General features: G+C 37.0%; 3 protein-coding genes across 10 annotated transcripts; 1 reads left to right on the forward strand and 2 right to left on the reverse strand.

Annotated features, from left to right (window-relative positions):
• Window positions 1–115: 115 nt before the first annotated feature.
• LOC122302399 (putative methylesterase 14, chloroplastic) lies at window positions 116–3810 on the reverse strand. Of its 2 annotated transcripts, none has more exons than XM_043113642.1 (5): window positions 3217–3810; window positions 2283–2522; window positions 2041–2184; window positions 1555–1689; window positions 116–547 (listed from the first exon to the last, which is right to left on the reverse strand). In XM_043113642.1, the coding sequence occupies exons 1-5, from the start codon at window positions 3463–3465 to the stop codon at window positions 275–277; spliced, it is 1041 nt and encodes a 346-aa protein (XP_042969576.1). In that variant the 5' UTR covers window positions 3466–3810; the 3' UTR covers window positions 116–274. The 2 variants fall into 2 exon arrangements, with proteins under 2 accessions (XP_042969576.1, XP_042969575.1); XM_043113641.1 differs by having other exon boundaries at window positions 116–601.
• Window positions 3811–4063: 253 nt separating this feature from the next.
• LOC122302396 (pentatricopeptide repeat-containing protein At2g33680-like) lies at window positions 4064–9348 on the reverse strand. 2 transcript variants are annotated; one of them, XM_043113633.1, is made up of 3 exons: window positions 6473–9348; window positions 5932–6104; window positions 4064–5576 (listed from the first exon to the last, which is right to left on the reverse strand). In XM_043113633.1, exon 1 carries the CDS (start codon window positions 9213–9215, stop codon window positions 6720–6722), a length of 2496 nt encoding a protein of 831 aa, XP_042969567.1. In that variant the 5' UTR covers window positions 9216–9348; the 3' UTR covers window positions 4064–5576; window positions 5932–6104; window positions 6473–6719. The 2 variants fall into 2 exon arrangements, with proteins under 2 accessions (XP_042969567.1, XP_042969566.1); XM_043113632.1 differs by lacking the exon at window positions 4064–5576 and having other exon boundaries at window positions 5718–6104.
• A 36-nt stretch (window positions 9349–9384) lies between these two features.
• Window positions 9385–21376, forward strand: LOC122302394 (DEAD-box ATP-dependent RNA helicase FANCM). 6 transcript variants are annotated; one of them, XM_043113629.1, is made up of 23 exons: window positions 9385–9551; window positions 9628–9925; window positions 10490–10633; window positions 12182–12264; window positions 12388–12502; window positions 12671–12762; window positions 12888–12942; window positions 13021–13142; window positions 13238–13351; window positions 14117–14310; window positions 14830–14960; window positions 15901–15961; window positions 16060–16130; window positions 16533–16582; window positions 16649–16814; window positions 17002–17129; window positions 17297–17632; window positions 17716–17782; window positions 18485–19147; window positions 19247–19735; window positions 19928–19979; window positions 20150–20367; window positions 20502–20594. In XM_043113629.1, the coding sequence occupies exons 1-22, from the start codon at window positions 9507–9509 to the stop codon at window positions 20355–20357; spliced, it is 3684 nt and encodes a 1227-aa protein (XP_042969563.1). In that variant the 5' UTR covers window positions 9385–9506; the 3' UTR covers window positions 20358–20367; window positions 20502–20594. The 6 variants fall into 6 exon arrangements, with proteins under 6 accessions (XP_042969563.1, XP_042969561.1, XP_042969560.1 ...); XM_043113627.1 differs by having other exon boundaries at window positions 9386–9551; window positions 17513–17632; window positions 20150–20296; window positions 20502–21376; XM_043113626.1 differs by having other exon boundaries at window positions 9387–9551; window positions 20150–20296; window positions 20502–21376.
• The last annotated feature ends 268 nt before the right edge of the window (window positions 21377–21644 follow it).

Below are 21644 nucleotides of genomic sequence, written 5' to 3' on the forward strand. Positions count from 1 at the left end.
GTTCCCCCCAGACTATCCTCCAGCCGAGTGCTTGGACTAATCCAAATAAGTAAATGCATTTTGTTCCCTCACGATTTTTTTTTTTTTTTTTTTTTTTAAGAAATGGCAAAGAATATATCAGCCAACGGGGCCTCATTGTACTTCTACATACAACAATGGCGTACCATCTCGAAAGCCTGGTAATCAGTCAACTACTTCTTGCATTTGTAAGAACGGGAAAAGTTACTAGAGGAAAAGGAACGAAAAATATAAAAGGAGCGCATTTCCTGATGCGCTATGGAATTTGAGCGATTTCAACCAAAATTTTGTGCAGCGATTGTGGCTTTGAGAAGAAAGGTGAGTGGTCACTGCCTTTGATCTTGAAAACTCCTTCGGGTGGGTTATCCCTCACTAGCTTCTCTTGGACATCAGGTGAAAGTGCCCGATCATCCAATGTCTGAATGTAGAATCGCCGGCCAGTTCCGTACTTTTCTGGTGATAATGATACTTTCTCCATGATTGGACCTAGCGGGATGGGTCTCATGGATACCATGGCCAAAGCAACATCCTGGAGTGAACAGACCAAACCAGGCGCGGAGATAATGTAATGCATCACATTTTTCTTCAATATCAAGTAAGAAATACTTTTTACTTTATCCACAAAAAAAAAAAAAAAAAGAACATTCAACGTCATAGAATAAACAACAAGTGCCTACAGGAACAGCTTGTGAAAAGATTATTATTGGCTTTGAACGACATACTTGTGAGCCAAACTACAAGAATGGACAATTGCTAAACTAGGTTTTATAAGCTTCGTAGGTTATAACAAATGGCACCAAAACATGGAACGTGACAGAAGCTAAATATATAAATTTCAGAATAATTCCCTGAGGAGGAACATATTGAGGAAGATTCAATTAGATAGTTCAGTAGGTTGCAAAAATAGAAATGTGCTTAATTCTAATGTTCTACGACCTTTGGCACCAACCAACCAAAACTAATTAGAAGTGACCAGAATTCATTGTTGCCGAGCCAATCCATTGGGAAAAATTATTACCATATCACTGTTAGTTAACAAGAATATTTTGTTTAGCACTAGATATTGTTTTGTTACAACACACATGACTCGCCTTTTACACTTGGTACAAAATACACCTGTTGTTGGTGCACCTGCTCTAAATGTTGGATTAGGACTTTGGGGTTCTCTTTGTCCAACCTGCACCTCCACAGAGTCAGGAGTAGGGCAGATACAAATATCCATACACCCTTAACAAACTTACGTCCTAACCAGGGGAAGGGAACTTTGGAGGCATTCTAGACTGTATATAGTATACAACAAGTACCGCAACGTTTAGCTCAGCTCACTCTACATTCTATATTTGAATTAATTGAACAAGGATGCATAATTTCTTTTAAATCATATAACAGCAATAGAATTCCTTGGCATATGGTATTCTATGATGTCCTTAGAAAATTATGCAATTGCAGTGCTTTCTGCAGTGAAAACACTATTTTTTAGATGTATGGAAGCCCTGAATGTCTTGGATGAAATGAAATGTTTAAACTGCGCCATACCTTCGTAGGGGACTGATTGAAATATAGTCCTTTCATTTGCTCTTTCTCAAACATGAATCCTGTAGGAGGTTTGTCTTCTCCATTCCCATGAATCAAAAATTTTGATTCTTGCATAAAGCGTTCTGCAGAACCAAGCTGTAGCAGAAATATAAATATATCATGTTAGAACAATGATACCTACCTGAAAGAACATCTACCAGAAACATAAACTGCCTTTGCTGGGGAAGAAAAAGGAAGCCAGATAAATATTTTAGGTCTTCTATTTATTGTTGTTGAAAGTATAGACCGGTTCCCTGACTGAACCGCTCATTCTTGATCCCATGCTAGCACCACTTGATAAAGAGCTCCAGGTTACATAAGTATTATATGGGATTAAAAGTGGCAGTGTAATGTTCGAGTCTTCGTAGTTTCCTTACTGGATAAATAACTCTCAAGACTTAATTGTTTTTCAAAAACTTGCTTTAATTACATTGATTATGTGCGTACCTCTCCAGTAAACACATCAAAAGGCCTCTGGCCATTAGATACCATTGTGGCACAAAGGAAAATTGCTTTTGATATCTTCTGTGGAAAATGTTCCAATGCATAAGATATGCATGCACCTCCACTGCTGTGACCAACCAGAATGACCTGCAAAATAACTATATCAATAAAGAATTTGGCAAATACAAGCCATTCAAGTGTTTCAAGATTATAAAATTAGGTCCAAATGATACCTATCTTCTCACCTTTTCATCCTCGGGAAGGCTCTGTAGATGATCAATCAATGGCTTTGAATACTCCGCCAGTGTAGCGATGCTATTTGTGTCCGTCAGATCAATACCAGATCCCGTAAGATCAAGGGCAGTGGTAAGCAATCCCGACTCCTCCAGCAGAGCAATGGTTTTGTACCAGCACCATGCTCCAAAGCCTTCCCCGTGTATTAGAATAAATTTTTTTGTTATCATCTTTTCCAGAAAATCCGGCGCCTGTAAAATATATGGAATACAATAAGTTATAATCTTCTTGTTCAATGCATCACGATGAATAGACTATATATTGTTACTGTAACCTGTTTGCCAATTTCAATCTGTCAACTAGAAATAGCAGCATATTAGCATTCAATCTCTACACACTTATCCAACATAGAAAATCTCAATTACCATCTTTACTTCATGGCTTTGGCACACTTCTCATTCCCTCAGCCATTGATAATTTTTAAATTGCACAAAGGTGAATGGCTAGGCACTTTACCAAGTATCATGGACCACTAACCCTATCCTAATTGCACTCCACAATCCAATTAAAATACTGCAACTCAGTGAGTACGAGAACTCGAGCTTAAATATAGCATGCATGGATCATAAGAAAAAGCCGGTCTTCTAACATCATTTCTTCTTATGGATTAAAAATAAGTATAGTAAAGATGAACACGTACTAAACAATTGCAAATCATACTTTTCACTTTAATACATAATTAAGCCCTTTTTCACTTTAACTCGTAGCTTACAGATCTCAATCATGAAAATCCATTCCTCTATCTTTACATATACGCTAATCCAAAAACTGTAATTAACACAATGATTGCGAATAAAATACACATGCAAAAAAAGAAAAAAGAAAAGAATAAGAAAAAGCAGGAGCAAAAGCATTTTTCTGGGTTTCGTTCAAATTCAATCATACCTGCTTTTCATTAGAGATTGGGTCGTCAGGGAGATTGCGTCTCCTAGAGCTTGTCGACCCGATTCGCCGCGACATGGATCCTTCGAACCTTTGAGACAACTGGTGCTGATGGAGAGCCATAGATAAAGCCTGCTTGTGCAAGTACTCCTCCTCAGCCAGCAGTTTCCTTTGAGACCGTCCCATTCTCTTGCTCCTGGAGCCATTTTCTTTGACCTCCTTCTTTGTCATGCAAATAAACCGATTACCCATTACTGCAAGACTCGTTCCAGACAATACCCAGAGATCTTTCGATCAACTTTAATCGGTAAAGTATCAGGAAACTATGACATTTCCAGCGAAAAAAGACACATCTTCGAAAATTGTATACTCACAATATCAGATTTGTTGAGAGAGAGAGAGAGAGAGAGAGAGAGAGAGAGGATACTGGAATTAGATGATAGAGTGAAGAAACAAATATGTTGCTGGTTTTAAATGCAAAAGAAAAATAACAGTGTGATGCTAATTCTAACTAATTGTGAATATGCCAACAAATTGCCTACTGATTTTGAGAGACATAAATGTTTTTCTTGTCTTTCAAGCTTCTACGGTAGAAGACTTTCAATGCTCGATCTCTCTCGATCGTACCTCTGTAACTACGATGTTTTTAACTGCTCAGTCGAGGATAACTACAATGGTCTTGGAAGCTAAAACTTAAAACGGCGTGAAGAAGACTGAGGAGTTTGGTGGGTGAAATAAAAATTGGAGCACTGTTCGTTTATTCCTTGTTGCGGCGATATTCTGAAGTTCTCGAGGGGACTAAACTTGCCGTAAAAAAAAATTTTGCTTAAGACAGGCTTGCCTAATTATTAAGGCAACTAGTATCGACATGCAAAATTTATTGACTGGTAGCATTTAAGAGACATTAAGGTAACTTTCTTTTCCCTAATCAGTGAGTGAATTAAATTAAAATAGCTATATCAGACAGTCGAATTGAGAATGGCGTATCGAAGACATTCCCAACAGTGTTTACATAGTAAAAATGGATGTCTAAGAAAAATAAATGACATTATTTCGTGGATTTTTTTTTTCTTTTTCTTTTTGGACACTTCATATTCACATAATGATGTTTTTAATGTCGATTGAGACGCCAAGCACACTTTAAGTAGATATTTTTATAACCTTGACCAAGAAATCTTTACCTCATTGAAATCAAGCACTAACAGGTCAGCTAAAACTCTTGATCTTTTGTCTTCATATGACAATACACGATTTCTTGAAGAAAGACTCAAGTTATTACTTTGTCTTCGTTCGACTTCCCATGATTTCTTTAAGAAAGGTGATCACTTGCACAAGGGAATTCTATGTGCGTTGCGATGAAAAGGAAAAGAAAAGAAAATAAAATAAAGAGAGTTAAGTAATGGTCGATTGGAAATCAGCTTTTCTTATATATAATGGACATTATCTTTTCAAAAGAAAAATCCTAAGAATATATCGATAGCCACAGCTCTAGCAAATATCCTCGTTGTTTCTTGGTGCTCCTTTCGCCATGCGATTTGAGTAATAAATTGGATATGTGTGACTGTGAAGGCTCATGAAATCCCAATCACGGCCACTTGTTTCTTTCCCATTGCTAACGTGCGAAGGATTTTCCATGCACGTAGAAAGTTCCAACCACCAGACTTCATCACAACTGTCAACCGAGGATGCATGTCATGGTCACCATCTTATTGATAGATATAAAATATAGGATGGTCGTTCACCATCTTAAGAAAAGGAACTAAATTCCAACCTACTGCATTGCCCCTTTTTTTCCTGAGCCTATTCAAATTCAATTATGCACAAAAAGTGGTCAATGTTTGGCCTTTAACGGTACCATTCACATGATAGTAGTCAAGGTTTTTGTATCATGCTTACGTTGAAAGTTGTCCGTATTAAGCCCACGTCTCAATAATGCAAGCAACCTGAATTCACGGATGCTCGACCTAACTAATTAATTGATTGATATATCTGGTGCTAGTACTCCAAGTTGATTAACGGACGTAATTCCAGATATGACAAAATATGACAGTTCATCCAATTCTAATCGACCATTTAACCATTTTTCTATTCTTTTTTTCTTCCTCATACTATGCATGCAGAAAAATATACGGTTTATAGATTGCTTAGTTAATGAAAGTATGGGCCATCACAGGCTGTATAATATCTGTATAAAAAATGGTGATGGATTTGTCCACGGGGAATAAGAAGATTCTTCCCAGAATTAATGCTGCAGCATTCAAGCCTTGTCCAAGATCGTGCCCAAAAAACCCACATCACCATTCTTTCTTTATCCAACTTTCGAAATTTTGCCATGCTAGGACACCCACCTATCCATGTGACCGCTGACCACAAAACCAAGAAGTTATTATTTCAACAACTTTTAGATATGCGTGGAAGTTCCTCTCAAGTCTTACTATCTTAATGACGGTGAACCTTTGTTCATCACAAGCGTGCCACCATTCAATAGCCAAGCACACCCACCGAAATAGAAGATATAGACTGACTTATTTCAAAAGAGGTTTAAGCTGAGCAAAGGTTAAAATGGATGACTTATGAAGGAATGGTTCTAATACACATTTTTCTGCAACTACTTGCGGGGAAAGATTTCAATGGGTGTTATCATCCATCATCCATATGTGATGGGTGGTGTACATGGGAAACATTTTGCAATTTTTGGACATGGGCGGGAAAAGTTACCTTGTTGCATGCCAACCAAGTCTTGCTGCAAAGAGCTCCGGCTCAAGATTGACCAGTGGGAGGGTCAAAATCAGGATATTTCAATCAGCAAGGGAACTCTAGCGATCATATTGTTGAGCCAGTGACAGCCCTCATAACATGGTTCTCTATAATCTCATAAGAAAGACCGTAACCTGTGACAGAATAATAGAACACAAAATTACACCTCTTGTGGGAACAGTTATGGTTAAACTAAAAAACTAGTAATCATTCCTGCATATAACTGATTAAAACCCAAATAAAGTTTTGGTCAGGATAGGAGCATCACAACTCTTCCCACGCAAATATCATTAAGAACTGCGAGAAACAATAAATGGCTCCCACCAAATGATCATCTCTCAATACAGTTGCAAAAGGCATGGAAGAGGCTCACTAAATAAAGCCCCACACTTTCATATGATTGTTAGAGGTGTAGATCCTTCACATTTATATGCTTGAATTTCAAATAGTGAATGAAAGGGCCAGAAATTAGGTATGAAAAATATGTTAATCGAGCACTCACCCCTATGCTTTAGCAGAACAAGACGGTCAGACATTCATAGATCACCTTTATCAATATTATCCAGCAAATTACTGGAAATAAAATCTTACGGGCCAAATAGTAGGCAATAAGCAGGCTACCACATTAATCCATCTCCTTTTATGCAGATGCTACATATCATATAATCTCAGATGCCAGGGAAATAAATCATGTCTCAAAGCCTCCTTTTGAAGATATCATTTTTCATTTCAGGAGTGCAGCCATAGAATTAAGATGGCACACTTGTGCTCTCAATCCAACTGGTGCCAACCTTCTTTGGTTGCCCTACTTTCTTCTTCATTATCTCCCTCACCTTTATTGTATCGCCCCATCTCTCATCAGTAGCACATAACTTTGAAAACAATGCATAAGTTGCAACTTCATCTCCACCCAGCACTATCATTTTTGCTACAACAGCCAAGCCAAGTCGACTGCATCTGTAAATGATGCAGGAACTGAGCAATGACCTTAACATTAGCATGCAGGGATTACAATTCAATGCCTCTATAAACTTGACTGCCTTCCTAAACAATCCAGCACGCCCAAGAGAATCTATAACACAGACATAATGTTCCACCATGGGACTGATTCCATAAACATTACGCATCATGTAGAAAAATTCCATCACCCGGTCTGTAAGAGCTCCGTGGCTACAGCCTGAAAGGATTGAAAGGAATGTGATCCTGTCAGGCTTTATCCCACAAATTTGCATCTCATCAAAGGTCTTCAAAACTTCTTCAACATTCCCATGATGGGCATGACCTGAAAGCAGACTATTCCATACCACAATATCTTGATTTTGCGTGCTGCTGAAATAATAAACAGCATCTTCTATGGCCCCACACTTAGAGTACATGTCAATTAGACTGCTAGCAACAAAGTTATCATCTTCCAGTCTTAATTTTATAATTAGGCTGTGTAGTGACCTTCCAATTGAAATAGCTGTTGATTTGGCAGAAGCATTTAGTGTACTTGCAAGAGTGAAGTTGTTAGGTGAAATGCCTTCGCTTAGCATTTTTCTAAACCAAAAGAAAGCTTCTGTACTGCATCCAAATTTTGCATACCCTGATAACAGTGTAGTTAATGAAACAACATCATATTCCGCTCTCCTATCAAGAAGCTTTTCGGCACTGTCAAAGCACCCACAGTTGGCATAGAAGGATGTCAAAGCGGTCTGAACATAACTTTTAGATCCATTTCCAGACTTGATAACATAAGCATGTATCATTTCTCCATGTTCAGTAGCCTGCAGGCCAATGCATCCTGTAAGAACACTGATGCAGGCAACTGCATCTGGTCTTATGCCTTCATTTAGCATTTGGGAAAAATACTTTAAAGCTTCCATGGGTAACCCATTCTGAACACTACCTGAAATAAACGTTGTCCAGACTAATAAATCACAATTCTGACCAACCTGTTGAAAGATCTTTTGCATATCTTCTAAGCACAAACACTTTGAATACATGTCCATTAAAGCAACCCCAACACCTTTATGTAGCTGAATTCCAATTTTGACAATTATGGCATGCATCTGAGTACCCAAGCATACGCATTTAGATGCAGCCGATGCACTAAGAACGCATACTAGCATGACTTCATCTAATGCTATAACTTTATCGTGGTACAGCCACTGAAAAACGTCCATGGCTTCTTGAAAGCATCCATGCATGCTGAACTGGGATATTAAAGTGGTCCATGACATTACATTCTTGCTACCCTTATAAAGAAGCATATCAAAAGCTTCATCCATGGCACCACAACTACAATACATCCCAACAAGTGAGTTCTCCACGACACCATGACCTTCCAACCCAAGCTTAGTTATCAACCCATGAACCAGCAATCCTTCTTTCAGACTCTCATATCCACTTATTGCACTCAACAGGTTAACAAAAGTAGCTCTCGTGGGTCTACTCAAACCAGACAGTAGCAACCGCAAATTCATGAAAGCTTCCTCTATTTTACCCATTTTCCCATATATCTTTATTATGGAGTTAACCACTGCAACGTCCTTACAGACCAGTGCATCAAATGCATTCACTGACTCGTCATAGCAATCAAATTCTTCATATAGTTCAACAAGCCCATTAGTAACGAAGGCATTGTCACATACACCAAGCTTGACAATGAGTCCATGAACTTGTACCCCTCCACCAAGATCACCATTCATAACACAAACTTTGAGCACACCATTTAGACTAAACTGGTCAGGCACAAAACCAAAACCTAACATCATTTTAAAGCATATGAAGGCATCCCAAGCATACCGAGCTGAAAGATAGCCATTTATCATGGTGTTCCATGACACAACATCTCGCCGGGGCATTTCATCAAACACCTGTTCAGCGAGTGAGATACACCCACATTTGAAGTACATGTTAGCCAAACTGTTGACGAGAGTAGTCTGCGGCTCTGCTAAGAGTTTTATAATGCAGGAATGGAGAGCTTGTCCTACTGCAATTGCCTTTGATTCGGCGCATACTTTTAAATGATTGGTATATATTTTCTCGACATGAACAGTTTTATGATGGAAATCTTTTATGCTTTTGTATCTGAATTCAATATCCGCGTAATAGATTTTGAGACTTTTAAATCTAATCATTTGAAGCATACCTTCACTTTTTTGGGTACGTGAAAGTCTAAACATTCCTACACTCCTTTGTATTGGAACAGAGCAGGCACTCTTGCATGGGCCAGGCCAGGCCCGAAGTTTCTTATAGGCCATTCCATGCACCTTGGAAAACGTTCGAATTCAAGCCTTCTTCGGGTCCATTAACCTACCAAGATTTAATTGGACAGATCAATTGGGTTGGGTCCAGCCCACTCAGTTGCTTGCCCGGCACTCTTTCTTGGGTCAAACAGAAAACGTTCGAAAATAAGATTTGAAAATAAAAGAGAAAAAAGAAATAGGCTTCTCGTTTTGCCGCCACATCTCTCTCTCTCTCTCTCTCTCTCTTTCTCGGGTTCGCTTTACTGCTATCTCTGTCTCTCACTTCCAGAGTCCAGACGGAGACCGATGACCTCAGCCATTACTAACCAAATAATCGATGAAGACGATGATGTATCTTATCTCTCTCTCCCTCTCTCTCAACTCGTCGTTTCGTTTCTCACTCCTTTTCTCTCTGTTTACTCTTTAGGGTTTTGATTGGGAAGCAGCCGTTAGAGAAATCGATGTGGCTTGCCAAACCGCGAAGCCCTGCACTCCACGACCGGACCAATTTTCCCATTTTGCCCCTACCATTTCAAATTTTCATTATTCTAAGAATAAGAAAAGGGCCGTGCCTTCTCGGCAATCTACGCTCGATAAATTTGTCGCCAAGGCGGGCCCACCGAGGCCTCGTTCGGAGGAACCGGATCAAGATCGTGCTCAGGGTGATAAAGGGGTCGGATACATTGACATTGATGCCGACGCAGCCAAAACTTGGATATACCCAGGTTCTATGTTTGTTTTCTTCTTTCCTTCTATGTTTGAAGTTTATTTTATGATTGGGAAAAGCGGGTAAGTTGGTATTTTTTGGGATATCAAGGAACGGGTCATGAACAGTGATTCAAATTGTAGCTCCTATTCTTTTGTTAGTGGAGATTCTGAGTTTTTCTTTAAGATTCTCAGTGAAGCAATGGATGACATTATAGTATATTGCCGCAGGATTGCCTTTTTATCAATTCATCTCCAAAATCCTTATCTTTCTGTCATTCCGGAAGTGGGTTACACTCCTGTATGTAAAATCGAGAATAGTGACGAAGCAAATTATGAAATATTGGTAATTATTGCGTTAATTGTGGTTCCAGTATCAATGGGTTATACTAATTTTTTTTTTTATTAAAATGATTATTACGCTTGTAAACTCAAATAAACTACGAACCTGAATTTATGAGCTAACGACAGAGAGTAATGTCATGTACTATACTCCTATCTCACTTTCATCCCACTTTGTGAATAAGTGTATCATTTTCTTCATCCCCCCTTTTAAATCAATATTCCTTTTGTTAATCACGCAGTTAATGTTCCTCTTCGGGACTATCAATTTGCTATTACCAAGAAGGCGTTATTTTCTAATACACTGGTGGCATTGCCTACTGGACTTGGGAAGACACTTATTGCTGCAGTTGTTATGTACAACTACTTCAGATGGTTTCCTGATGGTAAACTGTTCCTCACCACTATTTAATCAATGTATTTTCTGGTGAAACTAATTTTTAGATACTTGTCTGGTTCCTACACTAGGTAAGCATATTTTCTACTATTAATAGTCAATATGAATTTGAAGGCCATATTCTAGTTTGTTCTACCTCTCCCTCAGATATTACAACAGCATATTTTTTCTGTGTTTTTTTTTCTTTGAAGAAAAATAACTTGTGTTTTAAGACCACTGTTTGCTCAGATGGTCAAATATATCTTAGAACTAGTTTTTTTTTTTTTTTTTTTTCCTTCTCCTCAATGTTTAGAAGATTGCCTTGGAGTAGCAGTTTTGAATCCTAGAACTACTTTTCAGAAGTTTATCCTATATGAAAACATTTTGACCATTTTTTATTTCCCGTACCCCCACCTTTTAGGTTGGCAAGTTTGTAGGGACTTGCTGCCAACCCAGAATCTCCAATGGTGACCATGACCTTACCATTGGATAGAGCCAATGGAGTTGCTGATGAGGTACAGGATTTGAATTTGGGTTTGTCGTTGGTGCCTTGTGTGGAGGAATGTCTAGAGTTGGAAGTATAGTTGGGTACTGTGTCTAGGGATTATGTTATTCCTCTGGTTTCTCTTCCACCGATAAACAATATAGCGGGTTCACCATCGGATTGGGTTCTGCATAAAGTTAACGAGATTCAGCATATCGTGGTGCTTTCACATGGAGGATGTGAAGACCAATTTAAAGCAATACTCATTGTGATTGAGGCGAGCCATGCGCTGGAAACCAAATCAAGTTTCAAGAAAAGCAGGGAGTTAAAGTGCTTTTCTTGGGCAATCAACTACAACGCTAAGGGTAGTAGCTCAAGTCGAGGGAAGACTAAAGGGAGGGCATTGTGAAGATGTTTTCGTGGAGGGAGTTTCGGGTAGAGTATTAGTTTTACGGAAAACAAGAGGTTGGGGTTGGGGAGGTGTTTTCTATTCCAATTCGGGCTTGGTGTATTTTGGGTAGCTTTTCACGGGTTTTTTGGGTCATTAGGGGCTCTCTAGTATGGGCTAGGTATTTTCTTATATACGTCCAATGTATTTATTGATATATATATATAATATTTTTACTTTTTAAAAAAAAAAAATTGTAGTGTCTTAATGTAAATGTGGGAAGGGAGTCGTCTTTTCTACTTTCTGAAGTATGCTTTTGTAGGAGCTCTAGGCTAGCAGGGTTTATATAATTCTATTTAGAATCTCTTTTTGAGGATATGCGCCGACTCCATTTTCTGCTAGTTTCTTAACCTTGTTCCATATCTTAACAACCATTGGGCTGGCAAAGCTTTGTTGGATAATAGAAAGTTCAATGGGCCATCAACTCCCTAACTTGGGCTGGCTAGCTTCCAGTTGGACAATGGTGAAATCTCAAGTTCACATATTTGATCTGAACTTCAATGAACTCTTTCATTTATTTCGTGAAGCATATGGAAATAAAAAGGTTGAATTGGTTTATGTGTTGCACATATGGTCCAACTCTTTGATTGACATTGATGCTTTCCTCATTGATCCTTCAATGACAGGAAAAATAGTCTTTGCTGCTCCTTCTCGACCCCTTGTCATGCAACAGATAGAAGCATGTCATAATATTGTAGGAATTCCTCAAGTAAGATGCTCTCTTCACTCATCAATGTAGTGATATGTTCAATTTTTTTCTCTTTTTCTTAACAAATTTATTTTTCAGAACCATTAACTTGTTTTTAGAATATATGAATCAAAATTATTTCAGGAATGGACAATTGATATGACGGGTCAGATAAGTCCTGCAAAGAGAGCATGCTTTTGGAAAACTAAACGAGTTTTCTTTGTCACTCCACAAGTGCTGGAAAAAGATATTCAGTCTGGTGAATATCTTCCATTCTTAATTTGCTAATATAAAGTAATTTTTTTTTCCTATTCCAACCCTTTTTATGTGGGGCATGACACTTTAAGCTCTCTGAAAATTTTTCATGTGATATATTTTTGTTGTATCTTCCATTCATAATTTGCTAATATGAAGTAATTTTTCATAGGCACATGTTTGGTGAAATATTTGGTGTGTTTGGTGATTGATGAAGCTCATCGAGCATTGGGAAATTATTCTTATTGTGTTGCAGTCCGAGAGGTTTGTTGCTCCATCATTATAATTTTCTATGTTTCTGTAATCATCTAGCATACAGGGTTTGGTTCTATATGTGTTTTTGGATATAGTTACTGGTTTGAGGAACTAACGGTACTCCAAATTCTTAGCTAATGGCTGTACCAGTGCAACTGAGAATGCTAGCTTTGACTGCAACACCAGGATGTAAGTTACTGACTTCTACTTGGGTTCTCTAAATTTTGTAAAAATATTTTGATCTTTATGCTAATTTCAATTATTCAGCAAAGCAGCAGACCATCCAGCATATTATTGATAACTTGAATGTATCAACACTTGAATATCGCACTGAAAGTGATGATGATGTTAGCCCATATGTGCACAACAGGAAAATAGAGTTGATCCAGGTATGTATAATTTGTTCTTCTTGGAGCTTTTTCTTCCCATAACTATCTGTCTGTGTGTGTCTACAGATATAACTTCTTGGTTGCAATCTTACCAGGTTGCAATGGGGCAAGATGCGGTAGAAATAAATAATAAGCTCTCAGAAGTAATACGTCCAATTGTAGCCAGGCTTTGTGCTGTTGGAGTTCTCCAGAATAGAGACTATCAAACCATACGGTCCCATATATTTTATAGATTTTGTTATTGACTTTTTAGAAACTTCAGTCTGCAAGAATAATTTGTTTGTTTTGCACTTCTTCTTCAATTTAGTCTGCCATTAAACCTCGTTATAAGAAGTTTTCAGGAGTATGGTGATGGCTCCTTTATTTTAAATAGTCAATAATCACATATATGATCAGGGATTTCTGTTATATGTGGTGCATATGGTGAGACCGTAACGAGTGGACATTCGAAGATAAAGAGTAGACACTAGAGGAGCTTCGTTGTTTATTTTTCAGCACCTTATTTCTTTGGGCTATAGCTATAGATTTTAATGGCCTAAATGTACATGATTTTCTTGTTTCCTCTATAACGACCTAGATAGGTCTTATCTCTTGTATACCATCTTGTGTACTAGGGCTATGCCTATCCTTGTTAATACTACCGTTTACTTATAAATAAAAAAAGTTCTGTTATAGATGCTTTTATAACAGACACTATAGATTTATGCTTTATAAATGTATGATTCCTTCAAATATTGTATTTTAGGCAAGTCAACAAATTCCGGTGCTAGATGTTGTATTATTGTTCAAATTAACTTTACTGGGTTCAGAGACAGTGTTTGAACAATTTCCCAGCTGTAGTTTAGAAATGGAAATTTTATCCGTAAGATTTTTATATTCTACTGCCAGTTGATCTCTTTCTTGTTAATTCTCTACATGACCATCACGCTGGTTGCTGATTGCTTTAACTCTCCCTTTTCTCTGTTGGTTGACAGTTGAGCCCATGTGAGTTACTTAACTTTAGGGATAAATTTCGTCAAGCACCCCCACCAGACCTTGCCCACATTAAGTATAATGAAGTGGAAGGATATTTTGGAGTTCTTATTACTCTTTATCATATTCGTAAGCTACTCTCAAGCCATGGGATAAGGCCATCATATGAAATGCTTGAAGAGAAGTTGCAACAAGGGTATGGTACTGTCTTAATAAGCCAACACAATATATCAGAAATCATGCCTGCTTATTACATGCATATTATGTACTTGTCAATCTATTCCACAATCCTTTACAATGAATTTTTTGTTAAATATTTTTATTTCTAAAAAGCACGGTTTCAATCGCGTCATTCAAGTACTAGAACTTTCTGTTTGAGGGTTAGAGTCCCGATTAAATTAATTAATAGGACCATTATGCAAAAAATGAGTTCCTTTCAAAATTTTTATTTTTAATATTCGTTCAAGTTGGAGATTGATATCCTCAATTTTTTTTATTAGTGCTTGTATGGACAGATATCCTTAATTTTTTTATTAGAGTGTTTGTATGGACAATCGATACAAATCTTCGTGTTTGAGTTGATCAAAAGAATTTTGCTAATTGGAGTTCAAGTTTCTTGTATAAGCGTGTCTACCATTCCGCACACTTTGTTACATGTTGATGTCATGGAGTTCAAAGCTTTTTACATCAGTTTATATTTAACTTATCATTGCAGGTTTTTTGCAAGATTTATGAGTAAAAATGAAGATATATGGAAAGTGAAACTCTTAATGCAGCAAAGCCTGTCGCATGGTGCACCAAGTCCGAAATTGTCCAAAATGTTAGAAGTACTGCTTGATCATTTCAGTAGGTGGCATGTTATGTTATTAACATCCGCAAAATGTGGAACTTTTTTGTCCTCGTTCTGCATGTTTGTACTATTATTAATTTATGCATTACATTGGGTTGAGTCCTAACAGATTGGACTCCTCTTGTTCTAGCATTCCTTGAATAAGGGATTCAAGTTTTATAAAGACTTTGTAGTTAGTATGAATTTCCTTTGAAGCCAAGAATTAATTGTATTTTTCATTTTTTGCATTAAATTTTTTATGTAATGTCTTCTTTTGTTGAAGAAGTGTAGAACCATAGTTTAATATACCTTATAATTAGGATTACTCATAGACTTTCTATCCTCTGGAAATTTTGAATAATAGACAATTTTGAATAATAGACAATCAGCTGTGTTCTATATAGCAGAGATATTGTATCCAAATTGGGGATTGCACCAGTAATAGCCACGTATAAACTTCATAGCTCCGTGAACCAACTTTCGAACCAACCAGCCATATAACATGAGAAATTTCAGTAAGTTAGGGCTACATCTGATTCAGTGCACTTGGTTTATATTTAAATGATTCTATTGATTCTTTGGTTGTAATCCAAATCACCACTTTCTAAAATTTAATTTATTAGGTTTGGAGACGGTTTCATTATTGGCAGTAGGTAACTTCACTTGATTGAGATGATATCTTTTCTATATGGCAAGTATTGAATATCACTAATTATTTACACCTAGAATTTTTTGGTTTCAAATGCTAAACTGTGTTTCTCCTGTATACAAGCTGTGTACTTGGGCTATGTCTAATGTTATTATCAATAGAAATTATCAATTACTTATCAAGAAAAATCTACAAACAGAAGTTTCTCAGTTCGGGTTATATTCACTGGCAAACCTGAATTCCAATTCGAGCGTGTTTAAGGTTTTGGTCTCTGTTGTTTAATTTGAAATCTATAAATGTGCTTGCAGAAACAAAGGATCCACAAAACTCAAGGGTTATTATTTTCTCAAATTTTAGGGGAAGTGTCAGGTGAAAAAGATTTTTTATAGTTCAACTCAGTAATGATACTTCCGGTGTATTATGTATTCCTTAAATTTATTATTGGACATAATGATACCAACATTCAGGGACATAATGGAAGCACTAGGGAATATCGGGGATTTAGTTAGAGCTACCCAGTTTATTGGCCAAAGCACAGGTATGCTGTTCTCTTCTCTACTTTGTTTTTCCCTTTTGTGAATAATTTTTATTTGATAAACTTGATTTTTTTTTTAAAAAAAATTTGGGTGGCATGAGATGCTATTTACTTCATGTGAAAGATAACGCCTGCTGTCTGTTTCATCGTACCTCTTAAGAGCTCTTAGTTTTTGGAAATGATAATTTGTATTGCAAAGTTGGATCTCCTATGTTATTGAATTTAGTGAAGCCTTCTACCGTGCCACTGGGATCTCCAGCATCCATGTATTGGTTTACTTTGATGTTGCAACTGCCCTCATAGTTTAATGAAGGGTTGTTTTTATTTTATATTTTAAAAGTAAGAAGGAAATATACTTACCGTATTACTCCTTACTCAACTTTAATTATTTATGGTTTCTTACAGGAAAAGCATTGAAAGGCCAGTCACAAAAAGTTCAACAGGATGTTTTGGAGGTAATTACAATATTCTTTATTGTTGTTGTCAGCTCTTTACATTGGCTTACCTCTGCGCCCCCGCAGAAATTTCGGGCCGGTGGTTACAATGTCATTGTTGCCACATCAATTGGTGAAGAAGGCCTGGATATCATGGAAGTTGATCTTGTAATATGTTTTGATGCTAATGTGTCGCCATTGAGGATGATTCAGCGCATGGGAAGAACTGGAAGAAAGCATGATGGACGAGTTGATATCCTTTTTGTAGTTTGGATATTCATTTCATTCTTTTTTTTAATATAAGTAAAATGAAAGGATATTCATTTCATTCAGTAGATTATCTGTGAGACTATTATGTGCATTCTTATAAAATAAAAAAAAATGGTTCACTTCTTCTGGCTTTCAATCCTGCAAAATGCCAAGTCCTTGACAAATATTACTAGTTTTAGCTTGTGAAGGTTCAGAACTGAAGGGTTACATGCGAAAACAGGCAAGCAGCAAGGCTGTTAGAAAACACATGCGAAATGGGGGAATGAATAGTTTTAACTTTCATTCTAGTCCAAGGATGGTTAGATCTTTTAGAAAGTTGTTACTTTTTTTCTTTTTCTTTTCTTTTCTTTTAATTTCAATTTTATGATTTTGTTTTCTTATCCTATTAATTTATTTTATTATATTTCTCATTATACTTCTGTTTGCCTTCTAAACCTGTAAAATCCCCCCTCCTTTTCTGGTTAGATTCCCCATATTTACAAACCGGAAGTCCAATTTGTTTCACTGTCGATTGCACAATTCGTTCCACGGGGAAAGAAAGTGAAAGATAATCATGCTATTCAAACATCTGTGTTTGAAGACAAACTAACTGTTGCTGAGACTAGTTTACTTGCCAAGTATTTCCACCATACAGATGAGAACACGTGGAAGCCATCTCTTATTGCCTTTCCTCACTTCCAGACATTTCCATCTAGAGTGCATAAGGTAATGCATGGATGTAGAACCGGGATGCTGATTGATACAATGCAACATTTGCAAGGACTATCCTTTTCCGCAGACAATAAAACCACTGATGTTGAGGTTCTATTCAATTCTTTTTGTTCTTCAATTTTTCTCTTGTTGAGTTATACAATTCTTTCTTATTCAATCATTTGATTTTTTAGGATGAAGTCCTTCTAGGAAAGAGTTTGGTGGTCAATGTTGCTAAACAGCACAGCACTGGAACAGAAGGTAATATCATCTTTAATAGTTTTGAAAGGCTTGCATGGCAGAATTTTGGATATTCAGTAAGCATCCTGTTGTGTGTTGAGATTATATGCATTGAAGTACTAACAGGATAGAAATATTTGTACTGACATGTTGCTTGAATTCAGTTAGAGGTATAGGAACATTTACTTAGTCTTTGTTTCAGGTCCCATTGCTAATAACATTCAAGCCAAAGTTATGTATTTTCTTATTCCGTAGTTAGAAATGAGCATTTATCATTTATAATTATGTACTTCTCCAAATGTTCTAAAGGACCAAAAGTAAACTGCATATATTATTGGATATGTGTGTAGGTCTTCCCCCCTCTTCTTCATCCCCCAACTCACAAGTCATTCCAATATTTATGTGATTAGAAATAAATTCTGAGTGTCATTTATAAATCTTGAACCTTTAGCTTATACATCGTGTTGTCGAATGTGTTGTTCAAACATTCGATTTTAGTATCTTGGATTTTATCATTGTCCCTCCCGCCTTTCCATTCTCAATGTTGTAACTTACAAACGTCATGCTAAATATTTACTTAGCTCTGCCAGAGTTGTAAGATGTTATGTTTATGCCATTTTTTGTTTTTTCATTTTGGTTGAAATATCTAATTCTAGGAGTTGTATGCTATTAAAAATCTTCAAGTGTTATTAGTATTTGACTTGAGTCATCGAATGTTTGCAGGTTTGCTAGTTCACAATGATTCTCTATGCATAAAATCACACAGAGAAGTATTGGGCACTGAAGTATCACCTAGGGAGGTTTTAAGAACTGAGGAGAAGCATAGTGTGCTTGATTTCTGTGGCCAAAATCCTTCTGCACACTCGTACCTCTTTGGTTCAGATTATGTATCTGTTGATTCTTTTGGAAAAGTCTTAATTTTAGATGTCCCTTTACTTCCTTTGAAAGAAGGGCCACATTCTAAGTATACAACTGCAAGCAGTACAGCGTCTTTGAATTCTTCAAAGCAAGATTTCTGCCATTTGCAGACTTCAGCTGAAGACAAGAAGGAACTAACTATGCAAGCTACATGTGTTGGAGAAATAACTCCCGTAAATAGATGCATAAAGGATGAGACTTTGCCAACATCTGGATTATTTGGCTCTGATGTCAAGCAAGAGACGACATTGGATGGAGTTCAGAATATTCCCGAAAGACCAAGTTTAAATGGAATTTTTTTTAGTGAAGGAGATAGTGATGGTGGGACCCCGGATGTTGAGATTATAAATGAAGCACTTCTTCTTGCTGATGAATGCAGAGACACTTTCAGAGATATTGAGCTCAGTCCACGGCTGACTAATTTGATTAAATGCGGTGTTGTTCCAGAGTCTCCTATTCATGATAAAGGTCTGTGTTCTTCTCCAGATACTTATATCACCATATCTTAAGTTTGGATGTGAATTTGTTTTTAAAATGTATGACGGGATTGAAAGTTCCATGTTGCAGGATCACCAACTGATGAAAAGAAAAATGAGTTTCTGGTTTCTGACCTTGTTTCACCTGTCCAATTGGACACTGAACTGGGAGTGAAGTCTTCAAGTTCAGGAAAAGATGAACGGGTCATTATGGACGTTATCGACAATGGAAGAAATGGTTTTGTTTCTCCTGTCAATGATGAAATTCAAACTCCTGTTTTTAAGTTGAACAATAATGTCAGTATAAGAGGATGCACCTCCACTTCTCCAGTTGTTGAGGAAGCCCAAACTCCCTTTGTAAACCTGACAAACAATAGCTCTAACAAAGATTGGCATTTGAGTTCTGGAGATAAGTCTGAAAGTGTTGAACAGAGAAGTAAGCTTAAAAGATTGCGCAAAATTGGAGATTATGGGAAAAGCAGAAATCTAAAGAGCATGAAAGAAAATCTTGTTGTTCCAATAGCAAACCTTGCAAGATCATTTTCTAGCACCAGTTGTATCCAAAATAAGAATGCCAGAGGTATCTTTGAATCCCGAGTGTGATGCATCTACTGGTCTTTACTTTCCATTGTTGGAATCTTATAAAGTTTTTGATCTGATTTTCCCCCCTACAACTGAGTAGTTTTAGCCTACTTTTTGGTTGACTCAGCTTGATTGGAGTGGTTACAGAGCGTGTTTAACATAAATCCTGTAAACTTTTTGTTGCATTCAGGTAGAAAGAATCCAGTCAAAGATGTCAGGGCCTTTGTTGAGGAGGAAGCTGAGTAAGCTCGTTGCAGATAGTCAATTAATATCGCTTGTTTCATTTTACTAGTGTGCAATTTAAAAGCGTATTCCCCACCCTCCCACATGCAAAAAGTAGAAAGATTGCTATTCTTTCTGTTTAGTTTTGGAAGAATCTCCTTTGTGACATCTCTGTTATTGTTACTCTCAGGGTGTCTTCAGACGTTGATGCATCTGATGACGAGGAAGATGACCAGGACTACAATTCATACGATAGTTTCATAGATGACAGGATGAGTCCAACTGCCTCAAGTACTCCAGCTGAAAGTTGTAGAATTGACATGATGGCAATTTACAGGTTTTTGATCTCTCTCTCTCTGTCTCTGCAGCAGTGTGTTGAAAATCTAGTTTATCCTTAGGAGCATAAAGGTATATAACTCGTTAAAACATAAATCCTTTTGATAGTTTTCTATTATGACAGAGAATACTGCAATTTTAGTTGTTTGGCCTTTTTTGTGGTGTGAGGCCACAATTTTCCATAACACATCAATCTCCTTCAACAGGCGTTCTTTGCTCAGCCAATCACCAATGGAGAGGCAGCATAACCACTTTGCCACCTTTAGTCCTATCTCTGTGGCTCCGATGAGCAGGATAGGTGAAAATGGAAGTTCTTCGGGCAAGACTCTATGCTCTCTTCGAATGCCACAAACTGACTCTGCAATTCAATTAGCAGGAAGAAATTCAGAATCCTTTCAAACGAGCAGGATCTCTTCACAAGTGCCATGTACAACCATTGTTACCATAAAGGAAGATCAGGAGATGGAAACTAGAAAGAGAAAATTAAGTTTATATCAATCAGAATCGACTCCTACAATTAACTTAGAGACAGAATTCTTGCTTCAATCAGAGGCTGCAGGCAGGGAATCATTACATTGTGACACTAATGGAGATGCAAATAAGGATGCTTTTTATGATGATCAATTTTATGAAGATCTTGACCTTGATGCGGTGGAGGCACAGGCTACCTTGCTTCTCAAACAGAAATCTGAGCTTCCTCACCCAAAAAACCCGACACCCGGTTCTCCATCATTTGATCTTGGGATATGATTATCAAGAGTTTAAGAAAAAAACAACTAATCGTATAAAAAGCCAGTTCAAATTCACTCTATAGAATCGAGTGTGTTAGCCATTACTAGTTAGGAACTCTTAACTTTTGAGATCATAGATTTCTTTTTCTTGTTTCTCAATGTTAGAAAAAGGGAAGGTACAGAGGTTGGGAGGAGCCGGGAGCAAGGAGAGGTTCTAGTTAATACAAATGTAATTTATTGTATGAAGTTGTGTAAAGCCCATGTAAGGAGGGGGATAATCACGTATACCTAAAAGATATACATCTGGTTTTCAGAATGTTTCAAAATAAAGAAATATTTTATTTACAAAATGATCTCAAAAGTCAGATAAATTTATAAATTGATATGATTTATTTTAATATTTTAGATTTTAAATATTTTTCTTAGTATAAAATAAATTTGAGATACTAAATTAATTCACACAATTTTATAAATTTATTTTTATAAAATTCATTTTCTGTCTAACACTTCTCTCTGATATTTTTGAAAAAGTCGCATGAAAGGTGTCAATATAAATTTCTACAGATATTTTACCCTCGGGCAGCTTTTTTGTTACAATCGAAACTAGTGGACCTGCAT

This window comes from Carya illinoinensis, chromosome 3 (assembly GCF_018687715.1).
Source record: "Carya illinoinensis cultivar Pawnee chromosome 3, C.illinoinensisPawnee_v1, whole genome shotgun sequence".
Lineage (NCBI taxonomy): Eukaryota > Viridiplantae > Streptophyta > Magnoliopsida > Fagales > Juglandaceae > Carya > Carya illinoinensis.